At 43.9% G+C, this 23,349-nt stretch overlaps 2 protein-coding genes across 3 annotated transcripts; one reads left to right on the top strand and one right to left on the bottom strand.

The window, feature by feature from the left end:
- Nucleotides 1-8: 8 nt before the first annotated feature.
- vps9d1 (VPS9 domain containing 1) lies at nucleotides 9-16,605 on the top strand. 2 transcript variants are annotated; one of them, XM_035157211.2, is made up of 17 exons: nucleotides 9-146; nucleotides 1,216-1,288; nucleotides 1,979-2,170; nucleotides 2,272-2,398; nucleotides 2,785-2,896; nucleotides 4,361-4,423; nucleotides 4,739-4,791; nucleotides 5,318-5,405; nucleotides 5,486-5,571; nucleotides 6,558-6,688; nucleotides 6,768-7,097; nucleotides 7,224-7,353; nucleotides 8,136-8,341; nucleotides 8,686-8,770; nucleotides 13,087-13,191; nucleotides 14,092-14,208; nucleotides 15,414-16,605. In XM_035157211.2, the coding sequence occupies exons 1-16, from the start codon at nucleotides 51-53 to the stop codon at nucleotides 14,201-14,203; spliced, it is 1,989 nt and encodes a 662-aa protein (XP_035013102.2). In that variant the 5' UTR covers nucleotides 9-50; the 3' UTR covers nucleotides 14,204-14,208; nucleotides 15,414-16,605. The 2 variants fall into 2 exon arrangements, with proteins under 2 accessions (XP_035013102.2, XP_035013103.2); XM_035157212.2 differs by lacking the exons at nucleotides 14,092-14,208; nucleotides 15,414-16,605 and adding an exon at nucleotides 13,347-14,061.
- A 2,883-nt stretch (nucleotides 16,606-19,488) lies between these two features.
- Nucleotides 19,489-23,134, bottom strand: si:dkey-238o13.4 (uncharacterized protein LOC560780 homolog). Its single transcript, XM_035155891.2, has 6 exons — nucleotides 22,980-23,134; nucleotides 21,816-21,923; nucleotides 21,176-21,315; nucleotides 20,861-20,957; nucleotides 20,070-20,194; nucleotides 19,489-19,918 (listed from the first exon to the last, which is right to left on the bottom strand). The coding sequence occupies exons 1-6, from the start codon at nucleotides 23,062-23,064 to the stop codon at nucleotides 19,742-19,744; spliced, it is 732 nt and encodes a 243-aa protein (XP_035011782.1). The 5' UTR covers nucleotides 23,065-23,134; the 3' UTR covers nucleotides 19,489-19,741.
- Nucleotides 23,135-23,349: the final 215 nt, after the last annotated feature.

Here is a 23,349-nt window from a genome sequence, read left to right as displayed (position 1 = left end):
GCCGTAGCTATGCGCCCTGAGTCAACACGAAGAAGCAGAGAGGGGTAAACATGGCCACAGCCGCAGACCTCGGAGGGAAACCGCTGCAAAACGCCATGAAAATGGCCAAAGTCGCGATTCAGCTGGACGGAGGAAGCAAACACAAGGTAGAGAAGCTCCGCAGCTGCACTGACACGACCACACACAGATTAAAGGCCCGAGAATCCACACGGGAACCCGGGCTGGAGACATGTAAACACACCGAGAGGGGCGGGGGCTGCTAGCAGGTTAGCTAACTGCTTTTAAAGGACTTTAAATTCAGTAATTACATGTTTTTCTTGTGGAGGCTCGAAGATCAGAATATAGAGAACAAGAAAGTAGAGGAACTCGTTGAATACAGACTCGCACAGGTCGATTTACTTCACCTGTGGAAACTTAAAAAGAGACTTTAACATGTGGAGGAGTTGGTTTGAGATGTTTCTCCTCATAAAACACATTAAATATGTTGATATTTAGAGATTATCCAAAATATCATTCAGTGTTTTGTCCCTGGTGTTCATGATCAGATGCATAAAGATTCAGACAGTTTGAACTGTTACTGCTCAGGTTATGAATCTGATGATGCTCACATACTGATCTGCCTGTGAAATACTAACTCATTAGTTCAACTTTTATTTTCTATTTATCCTTTATCTAAAAGCAAGCACATTAAAATCCCAGTCACAGAATCATGCAGGTAAGAATGGAAAGAATGAATTATGGGAAATAGAAAGCACCTGTTTAAAGGTATGTCAAAAACTAATTTACATATTTTTCTAACATGCCAAGACAAGTTAACGATTCCAAGTTTAAAAGTTTTCATTTTATTAAACAAGGACAATGCACAAAAACAATCTGAAAATGAGAAGATTTAGCAATCAGCTGATTTCCATCTGCAGTCCTTGTGACATTAGTAAATGCCGACTCGAGGATAAGGTTAAAGTGCAGAGATCAAATCAACTGATCGACACTTACACGGTTACAAGAGGTTGTCAGGTTGAATCTATAGCATGACAAAGAGAGTATGACCAACACTGAGATTACAAGACAAGATTTGAATACACATGATACTGACTTGACATAGCGTCGATACAAACTACAGCTTAATTAATCAACACAATGTTAAATGACCATTCTCTGAGTGCGTTGCATTGTTTGCTGATGTGCTCACTCTGCCCGTGTGTGGTCTCTGTGCAGGAGGCTTACTGTGAATACCTCCGGACCATCAACTACATCTCACACGCACTGTTGGAGGAAGCTGCGCCGCAACGTAAGACCTGAGAACTGACATGAACTGATTCACACCGGGTATTAAAAACTGTCCTGAGCGATCCGATCCTAGTTCGTCTGTTCTCACCTGACATTAAAATGTGTCCCAGACCAACTGCGAACATGTTCTGGATCTCAAGCGTGTCCTCAGTGCGTTGGATCACTCAGGATGGATGTAAATACCAGGTCTGAACAGATGCTTTACGATAAGGTACCTAGTCTCGCAATTACTCACTGCTTCATGGTTTCATTTTGATCATCATAATCAAAATCTGTTGGTAATAGATTATCGAACCCTTCAGAGCAGACACAGGAGACTGAAGTGTGCTGCTGTGGGTTCTGTATCGTTCAGATCTGGATGACTGAGAATCTTCACTGACACGTGTTGAACATATTACTACTGATTTTTAGGAGTCTGTTGCTTTTTTGGGCTCATGTGATTTTGATTTTACTTTCATGGACATGTCCTCGTTTTGATTTAAAAAATAAATATGTCGCAGTAGTCCAACCGTCGTGGAAACATTAAATCAAAATTATAAACTAAGAAAAAAGCCTCTGAGGTTTGAACACGTGTCAGGATGGGGTTGAGGGGACAGACAGAGCAATGCAGCTAATCAGCTGATCTAATCATCTTGAATTCAGTAGTTGATTGTAAAATAAATCATCTTTCTTTCTTTGTGCCGCTCCTCAGAGGAGAGGGAGATGGTGGTGGTGGAGGTGGAGCGGATGTTGAGGCTCGCTGAGCAGTGTCTGGAGCGAGCCAAGTCCTTTATACAGAAGAGTGCTGACCCCCTTGACCTCTCAGCCCCCGCTTCCTGTTCAACTGCCCAATCAGAACCCCATCAGACCACAGACCTCCCAGTCGCCACTGCTGCAGACACTGGTAAATACAGTCATCTCCAGTCAGAGGAATCTGGTACTGATTAGGCACTGCTGCACCAGGGGTCACACATTTAAACTAATCAGCAGTTTTCACCTCTGCAGGAACGAGCCCAACCAAGACCGGTCACCGCCGGTCGTTGTCAGACGGCGGCGGGGAGCCGTCCCCGTTCCTCCCCCCCGAGGTCTTCCAGAAGCTACAAACAGAGGAGTCACAGGACACGAGCAAAAAGTGAGGTCAAATATTGCTCCATTCAATATCAGATATTCTCTGAGGTTAGAGAAAACAGGGATTTCTAATAACATGGATTCCTTCTAGAAATTATTTTTAAAATCTTGAAATTATTGTGATTTGTTTGTTCAGTTCACTTTATATCTTCAGGGTGAAAATATTGAAGCTGCAGAAGCTTTTCACGGCCTCACGTGTTGTTGGTTTGGTTTTTGTTCAGCAGTGTAACGTGAAGACAAGACTTTTATCTGATTCAAATTCTGTCATGATGGCAGAGGGAACGAGAGGCTGTCTTATGAGGCTTGTTCACACCCTCTGGTCCACATGTGGCTTGTTTGTATTTACTTTGTGTGTCTCTCTGTGTGTGTGTGTGTGTGTACACACTGTAGGGAGCTGACACCCATTGAACAAGCTTCGCGTGTGAACCAGAAGTTAAAAGCGAACTATGAAGCTCGTCTGGCGAGACTCTCCCCGGGTCAGGCCTATCAGAAGACGTCTTTGGTAAGTGTGTGTTTCTTTTTAATTCATCTATTTGTTGGTTAATGTCCGATAAATAAAGACTTTCATTTTGCAAATGGTCTGAAATTTATTTTTGAATGTAACGATGTCTTGTAGTAAAGTAGAACTTTACAAGATGGGGATAAATACGGTGGCAGAGAAAGTTCAAATGGAAATGTTTTTTAAATCTCTTCTAATAAAAAGAGACAGACTGAGCACGTGCTTTTTTATTTTTGAGTCGTTGGCGGTACATCCGGTGCGGTGACGTCGCTGTGACGCACCTGGGCAGCTGATTGGGTCGCTCACCTGAGTGGCCACAGACCTCGTGGGTCAGTTGGTGTCAGATAAGAACAGACGGAGTTTGTCCGGTCGTCGGTGTCTCAGTCTTCTGTCGGGACACGATGGTAAACACGCACAAAGTCCTCGGACACGACCTCCCGCCTCGTTAGTACGGCACGTGAGTAACGGGACCGGGACGATGTTTCGCAGTCACGTGGAGCCGCGGGTTTTCTGGAGGAAGCTCAAGGCGTTTGTCAAGGTAACGTCATCAGGGGCTCCGAGGCTCAGCAGCACGGGACCGCCACGGCTGGGTTAGCACGGGTCAGCACGGGTCAGCATGGGTTAGCACGGGTCAGCACGGGTTAGCATCGTTTCACAACAAATCCAGAGAGACGGTCTCAAGTGAATCTGTTGTTTCTGCTCAGTCAGTAAAACTCAGTGTAGCTGTGATTACTCATGTTTGTCACGTTAACTGGTGGAGATCATGTGTATTAATGTGATCTATAAGCCATTTATTTTATGATATTATAAAATGTTTTATATATTTTTTCTTCTGAATCTTTATTCAAGTCCTTTTTTAAATATAGATATTGTAGATTTTCTAATAATGTCGGGATCCTGTGGGACTCACTGGCCACAGCGTCTGCCCCGTTGTCTCTAAACATTTAATTAATACAATATTGGGAAGTATTTCTGTTGGGCGGTGTGATGATATATTTCAAATTATAATTTATTTAGCAGAATAGACGATGCAGAGAACATTCCAGTGTGTGTATATGTTCACTTTCTACATGTAGAATAGTTAAACTGCCGTCAGGGAGGTTGTTTGTTTGAGGTTTGGACCAGGAGAGAACTCAATGAGGGGGCGGATCCTGTTTAACATTGTGAAATAAGACTAATTTGTGAATCTTGATGAAACTAATCTGACATATTTAGAGGATCTGTGAGTGTTTGTGTTTTAATGGGACAGTTGGGCCTTGGTGGACGAATGAGCTCCGAGCGACATTCTTGTTTTCTTATTAATGACCAAGAAATAATTTCCAATTTCAGCCTGTACATATTAATGTTTGCTTCATCCCCAACAGTCTGGTTCTTTTATTAACTATTCACATCTTAACACGTGTTGTTTCCCCTTGTTGTGATTTGCCTGCCTGTGATTGGACGGATGTTCCCTCTGTTGAAATGCAGAAGCTGTCCCTCCAGCGGCAGATGATGGAGAACCTCATCATAGCCAAGGCGCGGCAGGATGCTGTATCCTTCTGTGTGTCCATTGTTTTCTAATGGGAAACAAATGATTGACTGGTAAAGAGGCTTCTATCTCCTCAGGGATATGATGCATGTTGCAACTTTTAGTTATGTGATCTCTACAAATTAAATAATACATGTTGTATTATTAAGGTTAAAGGAATCGGGCAGTCAAATTCTTCATATGCTTTTCAGCTGATGATAGAAAACATGGAAAGTTGCTTTGAGGGAAAACAACTAACGTGAAGTGAGGAACGTTCGACTGTAGATTTTATTAATACAAATTATTGGAGGTTTCCTTAAGTTTGTTCGTAACATCAGCTGCAGAGGAAGATGGAGGAGAGGAGACTGCGGCTGCAGGAAGAAGCCAACAGGTACAAACCAACTGGAGTCATTTCTACCTTAACTCTTTGTTTCTCTCTTTCACTTGTTGGTTTGAATCACCTGGTTTTATCTGAGTGACTGTTTCCAAAACAACTCAAACCTGCCATGTTACATCAGGATTGAGTAAGATTTATACTAAATGGTGCATACAGTGTATTTTGTCTTTTTAAGACCATATTATCAGAGAGTGTAGTTTTCGTTTTGTCTGACGTGTTAAACCAGCAGAAGTCCAAAGTGCGTCTGAACGTCTGTGCAGACTCAGTTTGATCTGTGTGTTGTTATCTGAGGGTAAAGAACTCTAACTTGAAAAGGCTTTTGTCGATACTGGGGGTAGCATTCAAACTTTAGTTTTGTTCAGTAGTCATGGCAGCAAACCTCCTATACATATAACTTATTTATCAAAATGTCAAGTGTAGAGATGTTAATTTGAGTTCACATTCCAAAAGAGATCCATTAAAGTGCAGGTTTAATCTCCTGTGTTTCTTTGATGCGTGTTAATATTTCGTCCTTTTGCAGGAGGTTTTCAGCGTCTGGGGCGATGACTGCAGAGGAGCAGGAGCAGCGTTCTCTCTACACCAATGTGCTGGAGTATGAGCAGGACCATGTGAGTTACAGAGGAAAGGCTTTAAAGGTGTGAAATTATATAATAGTTGTAATTAAGACTATATTATATATATTTTTTAGGATTGGCCCAAACTGTGGAAAGCAAACATGAAGGGGAATCCTGATGATGTCACCTTAGTGTCACGTCTCGTCTCTTACCTGCTCAGGTGAGTAGCTGGAACACTTCAGCCCTCAGCCGTCCTCGGCTACTTGACCATGTTTTAATGCATTTGAATTGATTTTATATCACATAAAATGTTACTGTGCCTCTTGTTGGAAACACAAACTGTGTCTGTCCACTTCTCTCTCGCTAGTCTCTCAGCTTTCTGTCCACTTTCCCCCTCAGCTGCACCTCCGACCATATTCTGCAAAACCAAGAGATTGGAACCTTTTTACTCACATGTACATAAGTTTTGTTGTTTTCGGTGACGACACAAGGATTATGTTAATATTAGTTGGTTGGATGAAGACATTAGATACTGTGGTCCTCATCTTTGAGACCAGGTTATAGGACATGTGTGGTTGTATTGTTTACCCTCCTGTCAATGGATTTAGGGGCTTAGTTGTGTCTTTTGTGTGCGTGATCGATGTTGAAGAGACAGTAGCTCAGCAGATTTTCACTGGTCTCAGGCCAGACGCTACATGCTCCTTGTCACTCTTGATTGGTTGTGTTGCATCATCCTCCATCAATACGTGATGATTCTGATTCCTGTGTCTTATCTGGAGAGACGACTCCAGTGAGTGGGACTCAAGATTGTTACCGTACACACTTAGGAAATGATAACATAAAAATTATGCAACGCGGTTTCACAGGGCATGTTTGTCTACATATAAACTGTACAGTGGATTCTCATTGAAGTTCAATCTTTTCTAATGTCATATAATGTAGACGGCTCCACATCTGTATATCTGTACTTTTTGTTTTTGTTCTGGTCCTCAAAACATCCTCAAGACTTGTGTTTCCAGTTTGTTCCCAGTTAACTGGTGGAATAAGTTTGTTAGATTTGGAAATATTTGAATGTGTAGAGAGAATCCTGAAGATAATCAAACTTGAACTGACACATTTTTCTTCCTTACTGGTCCGACAGCGAAACAGCAGCTGGATCGTGACGCTGTTCAACGTTTGACTGTATTTTGACTTGTTTGTCCTCAGCCGGTCCGACCATCCTGTGGTGAAGCTGCTGAGGAAACATCAGTACCGTGTTTACAACCGGCTCTACCCCATAGTGAGTAAAGGCTGCGTCCAGGGTCCTGCTCTGCTGCTCAGACCTGCTCAGCTTCCAGGTAGAGCCACAGCCTGCTGCTCGCTAGGTCCTTTCATTACCTAGAATTTATTAATGAGACTTTCTCACGGGTCATACAGAGACCCAGAGGAGGACCGTCAGCACTGCGAGCTTTAGCACCGGCATGTCGTCCTCGCCGTCTCGTGACTTCCACGCTGACTCTGATGAGGAGGGGGAGGAGCCTCACACCCAGACGACAGTGGACCGGGAGAACTCGTTTGAAGATCTTGAGCAGTTTCTGACTCACCTGGACTGGGCTCCGCCCAACGGCAGCGCAGAATACGCCAGCGCCGATTCCGAGCTGCCGTGTGACCCCTCGACTCTGAGCGAGGGCCACGTTCAGGGGCAGGAGATGAGGGCGCTGAAGGAACATCTGAAGGCCACTGTGAAAGACATTCATATCGCCATCGGTGAGCAGGCTCCCACAGGAGAAATGTCTCCCACCATGTTGATTATTAACATCAGTGTCTGCTAAATGTTTCACGGCTAAATTTTACATACAAATTCTTTTAAAGAAGTATTTTTATGTATTTCAGATCAGCTTCTGTCTCTGTGTCTGCTGTCGTTTGAGTGTCTGAACACTGCCAGCTCCAAGGACCTGTGCCTCGCCAGCATCGAGGAAGCCTTCTTCACTCCCCTGTGGAGCGCCCTGCTGACGCTGTTCAGGTAGTGCAGCGTGAATCCTTCAATCTTCAAACGTGTCTACATAGTTTTTAAAAATCTTATTGCTTTATCAAATGAATCAAAAATAAAATGTAAATGCAGAAAACATAATCCAATGTGTTCAGACATGGCCTCCACACTCCTGCTTCTTTCAAACTGCAACATGGACCAAATCATAGATGATTTCTGGTTTTACTCAATTATTCTTGTTACATTGTTAAATACAACTGGACCAACACACAGAAGCAGGAAAGTTGAGGATCAGACTGACTGTGGATCTGTGTTCTCATAGATTCAAACAAGTCTAATCTCATTGATTTGATCTGCAGCTCTAACATGTTCACGGCTGCATGAGGCCACGTGGTTTACACACTGACTATAATTCATATTGGTATCAATCATTTCCTAGAAATACAGTGAGTCAATGTCTCTGATTGTCCAGCGTGTGGCAGTGTTACTCTGAGTATGTCGTCCTCCTGTTCTCAGTCTTCATGTGATCAACTCTGACTTCTTCTACGTGAACATGTTACCTCCTCTCACATCTTGACACATATCAAACTGTACTGCAAAGTGCTTTGAGTGCTCATCAGGATTAGAAAAGTGCATTTACACTTTAAGTTTTTTCCCCATTTGACTATATTTTAAATGATATTTTATCCTGTTGTCCAGCTCACTGCTGAATCTACTGTTTGTCTGAGGCCGTAGACGAGTGTTTGTCGTCTCTTTGACGCGTGGCTCCATTCAGGAGACGATAAAATGTCCTGTTGTGTTTGTTTCTTCCTCAGGAAGGTCAACATGGAGCGAGAACAGGCCTTTGAGACGAGTATGAAACTGTACCAGGAGGCCTCACCTGGAGACATCGGCGTTCCCCTGAAATTATTCCCCCAAGAACCCGATGCACTGCAAGGTTCCTACCCCTACGAGTCGGCTGTTCAGGAGCTCATGCTGCTCATTAACGACTGCTGCCCTCAGAAGAAGCTGGAATGTATTGGTGAGTTCGAGTTCTGGTGTTTTTGTGCTTCCTGAAACAAATGTGAACTTTCATGGACTCTGTCGTAAAGCCTTAATTTTAGTCTTTAGAAAAATCCTTTTTATTTCATTTTGTTTGAAATCTTGAGCTTCAACTAACTCTGTAAGTCATCAGCTCATCCATAACCGCCTGGATCTTCAATTTGATAAAGTACGTCTAACAATGCAGATTTAGCTTTGGCATCCAGAGATGGTGAAGTTTGTAGTTTTTAATTATTTTCTCCGTTGCTTTGTTACAGACTGTGTTTATTGGTTTAGGATCAGGGGCTCAGCTTATCTATATATTTCTTCTACGTGTTGTTGCAGTTCGAACCCTACGTGTGATCTGTGCCTGTGCAGAGGACTACAGGTGTCTGCATGAGGGCGACTCCGCACCCAAAACTGCTGCCATGTAAGTAACCACCGTTTTCTCCTCGGGTTCTGTGTAAACAAGAAGCTCAGTTATGTCGCCCTCGCTGCCAACATACTTCAACGCCTCCTTCACGTTGGCGTGGTTGTTAAACAAAACATGGAGTAGACCTCTGGACAAACATGGCGACAGTGGAGGACTGTTTGTCCTTGTGTCCCCATTAAAGAAACCTCCTGCAAAAGAATGAAATATTAACACGTATCAAAGAAACACAGGAGATTAAACCTGCACTTTAATGGATCTCTTTTGGAATGTGAACTCAAATTAACATCTCTACACTTGACATTTTGATAAATAAGTTATATGTATAGGAGGTTTGCTGCCATGACTACTGAGCAAAACTCAATTTTGAATGCTACCCCCCCCTTCACAAAGAAGTGATCGGGAGGTATTTTTGTCAAATGGCAAAAGTGACCTGAGCTCCAAATGATTTCAGTATCGACGAAAGCCTTTTCAAGTTAGAGTTCTTTACCCTCAGATAACAACACACAGATCAAACTGAGTCTGCACAGACGTTCAGACGCACTTTGGACTTCTGCTGGTTTAACACGTCAGACAAAAGGAAAACTACACTCTCTGATAATATGGTCTTAAAAAGACAAAATACACTGTATGCACCATTTAGTATAAATCTTACTCAATCCTGATCAGTCATGTAACATGGCAGGTTTGAGTTGTTTTGGAAACAGTCACTCAGATAAAACCAGGTGATTCAAACCAACAAGTGAAAGAGAGAAACAAAGAGTTACGGTAGAAATGACTCCAGTTGGGTTGTACCTGTTGGCACATGTCGTTTATCACCAACTCTGTGTCTCCTCTAAAAGTTTCACCACTGTTAAAATGTCTTCCTCGTGTCCTGGAACTATCGGCCATACGCCCCCAGAGCTCTCAGAAGACGTGCACGAAAATGAGCACAGAGTACGGACAGAAGAATCCGTCCATTTCCCAATGTGAATCTAACGTTGAGCATTAATTAACTTTCAGTTAATGGGGTGTATGTTTCTTCTTTTTATCTTTATAACTCTTAAAAACAACAGAATAAACTTCAAAATAAGAGCCCTTTTATTGACCCAAAGCTTCTAATAATGGGGAATAGACTAAGTCCAGTGAAAGTGAGCAAACATCATGTGCTCTCTGCCTCGGTAGCTGCCCTGTCAGGTCTCATCAGTGCGCAGCCAGGCCCGGCACAGCGGGGGACGTCCTAGGTCTCCTGCCCCCTATAGATTCCTGACCGGGCCGAAAAGTGGGTCGTCCTGTCTGGGTTTGGAACAGACACGGGGCCCAACGACGAGTTTAGGGAAGGAGAAGAAAAGAGATGGAGATTTGTGAAAACTGTGAGAGAATCAGACAAAGGCTCAGTGGGTCACAACAACATTAACAGAGAACTTGGACTGTGCCGGGAACTTGAGTCAAATCGCTCTGAGTTGACAGAGTTTGAGTGAAACCCTGAAAGATAAATGAATCAGAGGAACTTTATCGTCTGAGCCAAATCCACGAGAGACGCTGTGGTGATCAGCCTCATCTCCGCCGAGCTGGCCTCTCGCTTGTGATGATCGAACGTTGGCATCAAAAACAGAGACGGAGATTCCTTGTGAACACGCGAGTAAACAAACTGAGCGCCAGCATCTGTTCTTAAAGGTGGGCGGAGATCGTCGTCTTACAACAGGATCAGTTACTGGCTTGTTTGGAAAGTCAGGTTAAGTCACGCACTTTTTAACGGGGCTTACAAAGAGCTGGCATCAAACTCAAATGTCAGACAAATAAAAGGTTTTATTTGCACGAAGTCTCCGTTTCTCCAGATTCATGTCTTTCATAAGCTCTTGTCCTCGTGGTTTTGTCTCTTGTGTTGTTCACTGATGTTTGAGGGGCTGAGGCTGCGTCTCCTGCTCCATATCTGTCTGCTTGTGTTGGACTGTGTGTGACGTGATCAGAGTGGAAGACTTGACCGGGTCAGCACCTCTCAGAGCTCTTGAGCTTTGCAGAGGGATTTTTTTTTTTTTAAGTTTTCTTGTGTTGAACTTTTGCTGAACTTCCGCCTCCCTTAATTTAAAGTTTATCGATATTGAACACATCGCGTGTCCAAATCTCTAAACTGCCGACGCTGCACTTCCTTTAACAATACACACACCAAGTGGGAAGCTGATGCGATGAATGGTTCTCGACACGTGAGCCACTGACAGATTTCTATTTCTTAAATGGTTAATTATGAACATCCCAAGTCCCAAGAAATGAAAACTGAATCGCATTTATATTGTTCTTGTTTATAGTCAAGATTCCAGGAATGCAGTCACGTGTCTCACCTCAGGATACGATCTGTAATCATCTTTGGTGAAAATCACTGCAGCTTGTCCAGAATTAAAAAGAATGTGAATTAGAACCAGGTTTCCAGCAGGAAACTGTTCTTCAAAGCTAAACTCTGTCTCATCACAGATCCATTTTAATTTGTCAGACTCCAGCCAGGGGCCACTGGCGGATTTAATTTAATAATCCATGAATCAGGAGAGAATGTTGACATTCTTCAAAGATGGTAAATGTGGACTTTCTAGTGTCCAATCGGCCAGTGTCACATTCCTCTGTCCTGATTGTGGCTCAGCACAGATGTGACTTCTTTTCTTAGTCCATCTAAACACAGGTTTCCTTTCTGCATCAAACCAGGATGGATTTGTTTTGTTTTGATGAAGGTCTGAGTCAGTTTTTAGAGCTGAAATAATAATAATAATAATAATAAGAACTGGGATGTCTTACAAAAAACATGTCATGTAACTAGGCCCAACTGTCCCTTCAGTTCAATCAAGCTGCACCAAATTACACAACCTCATGAACGTCCTCAACACGTGAGACTGTTTTCATCAGGATCAATGAATTCTTCTCTGGGAAACCAGGGAGAAGTGTAAGAGTTGAGTAAAAGAACAGAAAACTAGGCTCTTGCTCCGACTCCTCCGATCATTGGCCTCTGCAGAGTTGTAGAAACGTTGTGTTGGAGCTTCTCAACCTGCTGCTCGAGGTTCTGAGAGAGAAGACCCACCACACTGTTCAACCACAGGTCTCTGGAGTTTCAACAAATCCAGCAGAGTGAGACATCGCAGCATTTTCCATCATGTCATTGTTTGATGTAGCAAATAAAAATGGAGCTGACAGACTAAATATTTTCAGCGTTTGGAGCTCATAAAAAAACTGGAGTGATTAATCGGTTTAATCTGTTTTTAATTCACTGTTTCAGAGACACAGGCTGTTTATCAACATCTTCAGAGACACAATATAAAAATGTATACCCAGACGTGACACTGTGCACACACGCACTCGTCAAATCAATCAGAAATGACACTTTTATATTTGCAATACGTATTTAATTCTGTGAATCTGCTGCTGCGCCCTAACAGTTGAGATTCTGATTCAGTCTCACACATGCAAACACGTGTTGTCGTCCTCGCTGCTCTCGTTCATTCACTGAGCTGCAGTTCTCTTCAGTTCTTTGTTCTTGACCCGACTGGGACCTCATTTGTTCTCTTGTGCGCGTTTGTCCACATCCCTTTCTTCTCTCTGTGCCATTGTGCGGCTAAATCGGTCGCCACTTTAATTCAGAATCGTTTAATTAAAGAATCATTTCACCCCTCTGTCCATTTCTGCTGTTTTTGACCTTTTTGCTCCACTGAATTTTAGCACACTGCAAACTCGCGTTGGAGCCAAATCTAAAATCCGTATTTATGCTCGTGGGAAGAGAGCATTGTTTCCTTGGAATGCAGAGACGCCAGTTCTCGTGTGAGAGGAGCGACGTGTGTGTTTACAGTAGTGAACTCAGAAGATTATAATTCAGGGATAAGTGTGTGTGAGGTCCAACTCCCAGCGGTTACATGAGCCGGTCCACACCTCCCAGGACCTGCAGCGCGGGAGTATCCAGTTGCATGCGGCCGGGTCAGTCCAGGGCCAGGAACCTGCCTTCTCACGCAAACCAACAAGCAAGGCAGTTAGCCCTGCGTGTGAGCGCCGACAAACAAACGGTCACTGTCTGCACACAGGCAGAATGCTATCAGCCTGTCATCATCTCCCGGGCTGCAATTTGTCCTCCCAACAGATCTCATGGAGAGAGGGAGAGAAACAAGTGCTTTATCACTTCCATCCCCAGCACGAATCCCATTGAGAGCTCCGTTTGATTTAGTTTCCGTTCCGTCCCCCGGGGAGCACATTACCATCATGCACTGTAAATGTCACTCTCTATTTTTCCCTTCTGCTCCATTTCTTTACTTCTGTTTCCTCTCTGACTCGGCCTCGCTGCCCTCGTCTCTTCTTCGGTCCGACAGCGGAGCAGATGACCTGTTGCCCATCCTGTCCTACGTGGCCCTGCGGAGCCAGTGTCCCCAGCTGCTGTCTGAATGTGCGGCTCTGGAGGAGTTCATTCACGAAGGGTGAGTCATCGTGACGGGGGGAAAAAGATGTTTGCAACAAATACACAATATAATTGTCTGGATACGACGTGAGTCACAGTTTTGAGGCTGACGTCCAACTTCATGAATGTGGAAATGGCCTTAAAGCTCATGGACGTCTCGGCCTGTTTGCACAGGGACTTTGATTACAGGGGTTCAGTTGGGGAGAGCTGGTAGAGTTGAGGTACGACGTCATGCCGAGTATCGTAGCGTGTGAAATCCGACCACGACCCAGGAGATCTGCTCACAGCCATAAAGACAGCAGGTTGTAAAAGGAGGCTGGTCAGACTGGTGGTGGCCGAGGAATGTCAGGATATCTGGCGTTTGGTTTTTCTCCTCCTATAAATAAAATACAAATAAAGTCCCACTCGATGTTTGAGCAGCTCAGTGGGTTTGAAGGGTTCGAGCGGTGGAGCCAACTCCGGCCACAGGGTGTGAGGAGGTAGAAGGACGACTCAACCACTCACCCATGTATTTGATTTAATGCCCAAGTTTTCATTGTCATAAATACAGTTCATAAAGAAACGCGGCAAGATTATGAAGCTTAAGAAAAGTAATATGTTAAAGTAGATCTGTTTTCTGAAAAGAATGTTTCCATCTCAGTGTCAAACTGTTGTGTGCCCAGGCTGCAGCTCACTGACTGATTTCACTCCCAAGTGATGTGGTTAACACAGATATTTGGTCCTTTACATGCAATGGAAAAAATCTGATTTGTTGTTTTCAGCTAAATGAAAAAATCAGGGCTTCGCTGTGGATGATGAAGATTCTTCTGGTCGGTCGCTCCTCGTTCGGTTTCTGTCCAAGTCGTCAAAATCAATGGTGGAACTCGTCGTTGGTCACATTTTATTTACAGATGTGTTTACGGCCACGTCTCTGTTTCAGCTACCTGATTGGAGAGGAGGGATACTGTCTGACCTCCCTGCAGAGCGCCCTGGCCTATGTGGAGTCTCTGCACTCGGCAGCAGCTCAGCTTCCTGCTGACAAGCTCGGATGAAACAGGTAAAAGACGTTCTTGAGTAAACTGGGATAATAAGTAATGTGTGTGAAACCAAACTATCTGATAACAAAAGGGTTAAATACTAATTTAAAATATCGCAACACATACAAAGAGGCACAACCAAGCATGTACACATTCAAACTCATTAAACATGAACCAGAATAAACAATAACTTAAGGCCTTTTAAAACAAACCAGAGATTTAGCAGATCTGATGAAAGGAGAGAAGCTGTTTCAAAGTTCAGGAGCAACACGATCAGACAGAGATCAGGCTGAGAGCAGAAGATCCGAGCGTCTCTGCTGCATCATCACACAGAGACAGGATATAATACACAGATGTTGTTTTATTCATGTTCACCAAGGTGCCAAATTTCCACAAAATGATAAAACCATTTAGGTTTTGTAGGAAACTAAAAAAAACAAAAGCAAACAGTTTCAGCTGTTTTCCGAAGTACAGAATTCAAGGGAGGCTCAGTATCAGTGTGACGTCATGTTTACTGATTTGTTTTGTCTGTTAACCCCGTCCATGCAAATATAAGACAAATGTGTAATTCTGTCCACTAGCGTTAAACAAATGGTTTATCATGTAGAAAACTGATGAATATCTTTGATGTACTGGTTTTAAGGAACGTTCCAGTAGTTATATTTGACCTGTGAGAGAGTTCAGAGGTTTTCAAACTAAAAGAACTGAGTCTGGTTGCGTAGCAATCTATAAATAGTTGCTACATGTTTGACTTTCAACAACTGGATGATTTCAGGAGATTATGAGGAGTTCAGTGGAGCAATGAAAGCAGCTGAAGTGGACAGACACCCGGTCAGAACGGATCTCAGCTCGCTCGTCTGTGGCAAAGACTGTTAACTACTGTCTCTGTCTGTAGTTCCAGAGAGAACCTGGGGTTTCCAGCAGCAGAACTTCACCCTGAATATACATTTTAAATATTTAGTTATTCCATTTTGTGTTGAAGGCTGCAGCAAACACTCTGTCCCAGCTGAACATGCAGCTTCCTGTGACGCAGGACAAACCCGAGTCACTTCTAACCAATCAGAGCCTGCGAGTTGTCGTCAAACATCGTTTTCAAAGTGTAAAGAATGAACTCGCGCTGGATTGTTGAAGGGATCTGATTGTGTTCAGACTGGACTCGTGATGCTGATGAAGAAAATAACTCAGACATGATTTACAAATCTGTTCTTTTTTCTCCTTCATTCAGGAAACGAGTCAAATCTGTGGGAACTGAGGTTTAAAAGAAACCACGCATCACTGAAGTTGTGTGTAAAATGTGAATGAGACAAACGCATGTGCTTCAGCCGAGTGTGCATGGGACTGATGTGACGTGTGTGGGGGGGTGCTGTATAAAACCTGAAGTGACAGAATGTGGGAAACAGCAGCAAAACCAACTTCACACTGAGGACCTGGAATCAGGCGTCTTCCCACTGGTGGAAGATCCCTCCTGAGACCTCAGAGGACAAATGCACTTTGGGTGATGAGGCGTTCAGGGGCACACTGGATATTTGAGTTGTTAGGGGTCAGGCGGTGGAGGAGCTGTGTCACAGATGAGCACAGGAGGAACTGTTGTGAAGTAACTTGTCTTTCACACGCAGGGGAAATGAGAGCTGCTATTTATTGTAGGTTAGAAAACTGTTGCACTTTGTTAGTTAGTGAGTTTTGCCTGTGAGACGAGTTTCAAGCCTCGGTCTCAGTCGACCTTTTTGAATTTCGGTTTTCATTCTTATTTTTAACAAAGCAAAGCTAGAAGTTCACCACCTTTTTAGTTTCACAGCCTATTTTATACTTTTAGCCGTTTCTCAATGAAAACCCAACTGATACTTATTAGATCTACGATGGTAAAGGGATTGTGTCATATTGATGAGCTCATAGTTTTAAGTTTGTTTTCAAGAACTGTTTGGTTTTATAAATCCGTGCAGACCTGAAAGACTGGTGTGTGTTTGAACGTAAAAATGTGTCTTCAGACGAATGAGACTAAAATAACATGATGTCGAGCAGGAAGGAGATTTTATAATCTGCTATTAAACAACAGACAGAGCAGTTATGATATTATTGAGTGTTATGAGTCCACATCCTGAGCAGACTTCTCATCTTCCCACTGCAGACGAACCAGTTTTATATTTTGTCATTTTATTTTGTTTGCTTTGTTTTTCTTTAATTAACTTTTTTAAATGAATTAAATTTAGTCCAGATACAAAAGAAGTGAAACAATGTCTGAACTGTTATTTTTACATAACTACTAAAAACAAGTCTATGTAATAACCATGAATGTAATTATAATGTAAATGGCAGAACGCTGTGATATTTTGCAAAGTGGATGAAACCACTCGTGTAAATGAATTGTACATTTTGTTATAATGTGAATATTATTTAATTATTAAACTAATTTACTGTGAGAGGCTGGTAATGTGAGACTGAGTGTTTGAGAGAAGAGTCAATGAAGAGAACAGAGAAATGTTCAGGATCATGTGATGTGTGGTGGTTTCACACGGCTGGTCACTTACCTGGTCACTTACCTGGTTACCCACCTGGTCACCTACTGGACCTGTTAACTAAACCAATCACATCCAGCATCAACAGATCCTGAGCAACTCCTTTAACAAGTTAAGGTCCAGTAGTTCACGTTGTGCAGGTTGAATCTCTCACTGTATCGAACATTATATAAAAAGCTCAGTAGCTTTGTTGAGAGATGTTTTTTGTGTCTTGCCCGTGGAGACGTATCATTTTCAAAGGTTGACACCCACCAAGAAGTTTTATATCATTTACATAATTTAAAAAGCTCATGTCAACATCCCACAGTAATCTTTAACTTCTCTGCCTGATAGAGCTGTGCGTCCTCTCCTCCACTGTTCCTCCCAACATGGCGGCTGTGGTTAAATATTCTCTCACCCGGTTGTTAAACCTAAACCACATTTTGAACCAATTAGTTTGTAATTGCTTTGAGACGTTTGTCTGTTTACGAGCGTTTTAATGGTGCGTCGGTGATTGTGGGTCCTCAGCGTGATGGGACACACCCGGGTGGCGATGGCGTGAGAGTTCCCCCGACCTCGGAGCTGGCGGCTGCTGTGACACGAGGCTCTGGAGATCTTTAGACCTTATCATCATCTCAGCTGCTCCAGTTTTTAATCAGAAGCAGAGGAGTCGTTAGGCGTCTTTCAACTTGTCCACATTGAACCGGTCTGAGTTTCACCCTGATCCGTAGAATTCTCCGGTACAATGAAGACGAGAAGCAGCCGTCAGCAGGACCTTCTGTTTCCATCCATTTGCCTCTTACTCTGTCAACATGTCAACAAGTTGGCATATTTAGCCCTGAAGTCACTCAGACCCACACAAGCAGCACAGACGACAACAGACGTGTTTCCAGACGACACAAGAAGGTGATGAGCTCGACTGGATCGTGTTAAAAGACCCAGTGTAGGTTTGATCTCTAGTCTCGACGCTGACGAGCAGTCGACTTCTGTCACTGAGTCGCACACGTCCGGCCTCTGATTGGCTCACACATCACTGTGTTGGTGTGATTGGTTTGATTTAGTGCATTTGTTGATTCATGGATCATTAAAGTTCTTATAATAGTTGAGATATTTCGGTCTGAGCCTCAGTGGAGGTCACACGGACTAATTGACATCGGCACCTCTGCAAAGTCACAATCCCACATTTCCCTCCTGACGAACAAACGTTCTTCTGTTTCCGACGTTTCGCCCAATTCTCTCTCGTTGAGTCTGTCACTAGCGTTTCCTCTCTGACTGACCCCCGGTCTGCTGAGCCTCGTTAGGCAAACCCTGGCCCCTCGGCCCCTCTCCAACAAAAGACAGTTTTCGTTTCCTATTAGAATGAGATGAGTCATCGACGGAGGGCGAACATGGCCGCCGCTTGTTCGACCGTTTCCTTTCAGGGGGGAGAGCGGGGGGGAAGTGGGGCCCAGTGGGTTTAATCACCATTTGGCCTAATTGAGCCGTGAGCCGACAAGTTGGAAACAAAAACTGTGTGAACAGCCCCCCCCCCCCGGGCGCCTCCCGGCCCCCCACCACAACCACTGTCCCCACTCGGCTTTCTTGACCAATCCCAGTCGTCCCCATCAACCTCGGCAGCGCAGATCGTCCGTATGTTTATTGGCAAAACAAATTTACATTCTTATTGTGGGAGCATGAACACATTAGCAGTACATTATATGAGACAACAATACGACTGTATACAACAGGACATTACACAAGACAACAACATCCCGTCTGCGGCCTCAGTTCATCTGAGGGACACGCTGTCCTGCACAATGGGGGACAGACAAAGGGGCCTATAGGGGGTCCGCGCTGGTTCTTCGGACCGGGACAGAGAATCACGCCAGGGGATGTAAACCTGTCAAACTAACTCTGTTCTTAAAAAGCAACAATTTGTTGTGTGTCCTCTGGTGTCACTCGTTTCCAGCTGAATTAACTTCATCCTCAGTGTTGATAAAAAGACAAACTGTGAAAACTGCAGTGAACACGATGGAAGATGAAAAAAACGCTTTCTTTAACTTTATAGAATCTTCACAAAGAGTTTTAAATCAGCCTTGTTGTGTAACGTCTGTATCTGTGCTCATGTCATGACAGTGATTTACTGGAGGAGCTCGTTTGGATCGTTCCATAGAAGCTGAACTTTAAACTGTTGGACGAGTTCAGGAGCGTGAAACAAAAAGCTCAGCAGAGACGGTTTGTGTAGGATTTGAACTTTTCTCTCTTTTTTTGTCTGACCAGCTCTGAAAAACTTGGCTCTGCCTGAGTGACAGATCGGTTCTTTGTCGTCACGACATCACTTTCGTTCAGCAACACACACGAGGAGGGAGAAGCCGATGAGATGAATCAAGATATGTGACACGTACAGACGCAGATTTCTGGAATTAGTAGATAAGGTCCTCGACCTTTTAAGACTTTCTGCATCTGTCTGAATCTCAAAGTCCTAAACATCTCAGGTCTCTATGTTTAAGTTATTTTACCTCCAGTCTTCAAACATTTAAACATTTAAAATCTTATAAATCTACAGTATTTACAGATCCTCACTTTACTTGTGCATTGCATCATGTGTCGATCAGTAGAGTAACTACATTAATGTGTATGTGAACATGTGCCTCCTCTGCAGAAAACTCCACATTCAACAGATTCTCTTTGACCAGAAAGACGATGGAGTTTCAGATGTTCAGTAGATCCACAGAGATGCTGTTGTATTGGATGTTATGTTCCTGCGATGAATGAGACAGAACTGTGGTGTGATATTTGTATAGAAACAGGCGACAATGAGAGGACGAGTATAATAAATCCTTTGTGTTATTTTTTTTTTTTACAAACGTCACAACAGTTCATGCAAAGTAAACGTGGCTAAAGATCTAAGAACAAGGAGCAGGACGGCGTTTACAGTGTTAGTTTAAAAGATATACAAGTCAGATAAAGTTGTGCAAGGACGGTTTAGAGTTGTGAGAGAAGAGAACACACGTCTGTTTCTAGAGAGTCGAGTCAGAGCAGGCGCAGACGACCCTGTGACCACAAGGTGGCGTCTCCGAGTCTACAGGTTCCTCTCCAGAAGGACGGTTTTCAGGTCAGCGGGGCAGCTGATGGTGAAGACCGTGTGGGAGGTGTCTCTCTTCTCCACCAGGGAGGCGACAGCTTCGCCCAGGTCCAGATGGTTCAGGTAACCAGGAGCCATCCGCTCTGGAGCCGCTACGCCTGCGTTGATCTTCACCTGAGGGACCAGAGGGAAACGCTTTCAAACGTTTGGTTGGTTTATTGTGTGACTTTAACACGAGAAGAGGGTCTGACCATCAGGTCGTAAGTTACACTTGATCCAGATCCTCGAACCCTCTCACACAGAGGTCAGACTGACAGGGCCTCACCTGGTTCAGTTTACAGGGAACGTCGGGGTATTCCTCTCGTAGAACCTGGCAGAAAGCCAGAGAGCTGGCAGCTCCCACCGTCAGGAAACCAGTTCCTGGCATCAGCAGCTTTTCTCCTGCTCCTCCTGAGGCACAGAGCGAAACGTAAAACTACACAAAACTAAACTTTAATGATTTAAACAACTTAAATATATGTTGTAAAGAATGTCAGAGACTGATTTCATGTTTTAAAGCTACACCAACAATAATATAACCATGGATCACGTGACTTTGTAATGAGTCCTTCAGAAGTTGCATTTTGACCGAAAATACTTTTTTAAAGAAGTAAAAGGTTCCTGCAGAACGTTGAACTTCTGGCGACAACAAGCTGTTCCACTCATGTCCACCAGGTGGCGTTAATGCAGAAGACGATACAACAACAATGGCAACACGACATCAACAGTTAACATGGAGGAGATTTAGGTTGAGCTGCTGCTGATCAGCAAGAACCAAACTTCTGGATGGATGTTTTATATCAACGTCACTTTAAACGTTGGAGCTCAGTGTCTGATTTCTCTTCTTCAACACTGTTTCTGTTCAGACTCTCGGAATAACTACTGTATATTGTCTTTAATACGATAATAATAATACAGACTTTGTCATATTAATTGAAGTTTCTGCTCTTGATGCTCCATGTTTCCTTGTATTTAGGAAACAAAGCCTGAAATGTAAAAACACAAATAACATTTGAGCTCAGTTCTCTGAGAGTTCCTGTCGAGCATCGAACCGAAGCCAGAGCGTGAAGGTCTCACCTGTGATGAAGGTGTAGGTGCAGTGGGAGTCGTCCCTCACCAGCGGGAAGAAAGTCTTCCATGACACAAAGGTGCTGAAGAGGAGGGCCTCAATCACCTGAAGAGGGGGAGGCACAAGGAAGGAGGAGACAGGATGTTGAGAATAATTAACAATTAACCATCGGACATGTTTAGAGAACTGATGTTTACGAGTGTGTGGAATTTGGATGATGATGAGGATTTGATCTGGTGAATTTAAATGTGGTTTCACCAGGAGACGGAGGTTAAATGGACCTGTGACGGTCCCGTGTCCTGTTTACATGTGTGCGCTCTCACCCAGTGGAGCTCTTTGAGAGGCTGGGTGTGGGGGGGCCCTCCCTGCCACCAGCTGAAGCCCAGAGAGGAAACGATGTCCGTCACCTTCCCCACGGCCTCCAGCAGCGCCTGCTTGGCCTGCTCCGCCCCCTCCTCGGACCCTGGGACACGCAGGATCGGATGAGGACACATCAGTTACCAGAATAAAATGGAGGGTGATTCGTATTTATTCTATTTTGGTGACATCGTGATCTGTCGTCTGGCGGCGCTGTTAAAGTTTCTTCTTGATATATTGTTCATGTCCAGGACACAGTGACTTAATAACATGCTCCCCAGAGGATGAGCCCTTTTTGAATTGAGACAATACAACAACCTGTCCTGTGGAATATCTTCTTGTTAAGATCGTCTTCCATCTTCAGAGATTCCACGCTAACTGAAACGTGACTTGTCGTCATTTGAGCTGCAATATGCCACTTCTCCACTGGATGTCACTAAACCCTTCACACTGAACCTTTCATTTATGCTGCCTTCAAATGGGGCTCTGTTCAATAATGTTTTATAATAAGTCTGAGGAAAATGTTTGATGTTCCCACCGGGTTTGATAGATGGATGGATAGAAAGAGGGAAGGAAGGAAGGAAGGAAGGAAGGAAGGAAACTTACCCACATCCCCCACTATAGTCGTGAGGTTTTCCTTTGTGCTCGGAGAGATGAACGTCCGGAGTCTCTCCAGTCGGCTGCTGTCCCTGGAGATCACTGCCACCTTAAAACCTACACACACACACACACACACATGCTGTGAGTGTGTAAACAGATTTAGGTCCCCACAACATGAGTAACACACACACACTTGTACATTAATCTATGTTGCAGACCAGCACCTTTAACTCGGACAACAGGTCTAATCCCGCTCACATGAAAACGATCTGTTTATCAAGGTCATCGGGGGGGATGAACGTGACAGCAGATGGTAACATGTTCAAACAGGCAACATGTCAACGCTCGCCGCAGCCTCCGGCTCCGTCGCCTTCACGTGGAACCTTCAGCCGCCTCCAACCATCACATGTTGTTACTGATGATAATGTGAAGCTCGGATCAGTTTAAAAAACACTGTGATGAAATTATGAAATCGAAAAATGATCTTAATCTCAGGGGAAACCCTCGAAGCACAGATACTTACATTATTGTTTCTATGTGTTGTTATATTTTTGATATTTGTTTCCAATGTTCCTTTTACAGTAATTGTATTTTAAACAGTTTAAGATGATTAATATTGTCCACACTGTATGAAAATGTCACATATGCTCTGTGTACATATATGACTCCTCTGTCATTTAACTGTATACAATTGTTATCATTGCAATTCATTCTGAGCTGATTTTAATCTTTGCAAACTTCAGGATCTACATTTATACTTGTTTTCAGGGACGTGTTCGAATAGAACATCTGAACGAACATCTGAGTGTGTTCCATCATTTCCAAACGCCCGATCACTGGATGGATCACTGGGAAGTGTGTGGATTAATTAATATCCATTCAAACAGTAGACATTTAACTATTCGAATGCAGAAAATGTTGAAAATGCTCATAAAGACTTTATAAAACATCTGCAGTGCAGTTTGACATGATGGAGTTCCTCACGAGACACTTAGAAACTGTGCGTAAAACTGTGCGTAAAACTGTGCGTAAAAGTGTCTCCAGATTCCCCTGGAGGACAGAGTGAACGCAGAGGATGTAAGATCTCAGAGTTTCGGTAGAGGACGGTCTCTGTCTCCATGTGTCTCCATGTGTCTCCAGGTGTCTCCATGTGTCTCCTGAGAAACTTACCTTTATCCAGCAGAGCTTTAACGATCCCGGAGCCCACCGTCCCCGCTCCCCCCAGAGCCAGCACCACCCTGCTCGTGTTCGACATCCTGTCCGCGGCTGAAGGATGGAGCGCCTCACTTCTGACAGCAGAGGAACCAGGGAGGGTTTTAACTGAGCCTCAGGTCCGCCCCCCGCCACTGTCACCGAGGCCCCGCCCGCTGGTCAACAAAACAAACTCACCCCACCACCTTGTGCGTGCACCTGTTTCACTTCTGTGTGGGGACCAGTGTGAGTTCTATTTTAAGGGTCAGATTAGAATTAAGGTGAGGGGCTCTGTGTGTGTGTGTGTGTGTGTGTGTGTGTGTGTGTGTGTGTGTGTGTGTGTGTGTGT

Source organism: Hippoglossus stenolepis, chromosome 5 (assembly GCF_022539355.2).
Source record: "Hippoglossus stenolepis isolate QCI-W04-F060 chromosome 5, HSTE1.2, whole genome shotgun sequence".
NCBI lineage: Eukaryota > Metazoa > Chordata > Actinopteri > Pleuronectiformes > Pleuronectidae > Hippoglossus > Hippoglossus stenolepis.
This window is presented reverse-complemented; position numbering and strand designations above follow the sequence as displayed.

Bases quoted from the DNA above. Each gene is read 5' to 3' on its own strand.
- vps9d1 (XM_035157211.2), top strand. From the start codon at position 51: ATGGCCACAGCCGCAGACCTCGGAGGGAAACCGCTGCAAAACGCCATG. The intron at 4,424-4,738 runs GTATCCTTCTGT...TCGTAACATCAG, and splicing joins CCAAGGCGCGGCAGGATGCT to CTGCAGAGGAAGATGGAGGA. The intron at 8,771-13,086 runs GTAAGTAACCAC...TCGGTCCGACAG, and splicing joins GCACCCAAAACTGCTGCCAT to CGGAGCAGATGACCTGTTGC.
- si:dkey-238o13.4 (XM_035155891.2), bottom strand. From the start codon at position 23,064: ATGTCGAACACGAGCAGGGTGGTGCTGGCTCTGGGGGGAGCGGGGACG. The intron at 20,958-21,175 runs GTGAGAGCGCAC...CCCCCTCTTCAG, and splicing joins CTCTCAAAGAGCTCCACTGG to GTGATTGAGGCCCTCCTCTT. The intron at 20,195-20,860 runs GTGAGACCTTCA...TCTGTGCCTCAG, and splicing joins CACCTACACCTTCATCACAG to GAGGAGCAGGAGAAAAGCTG.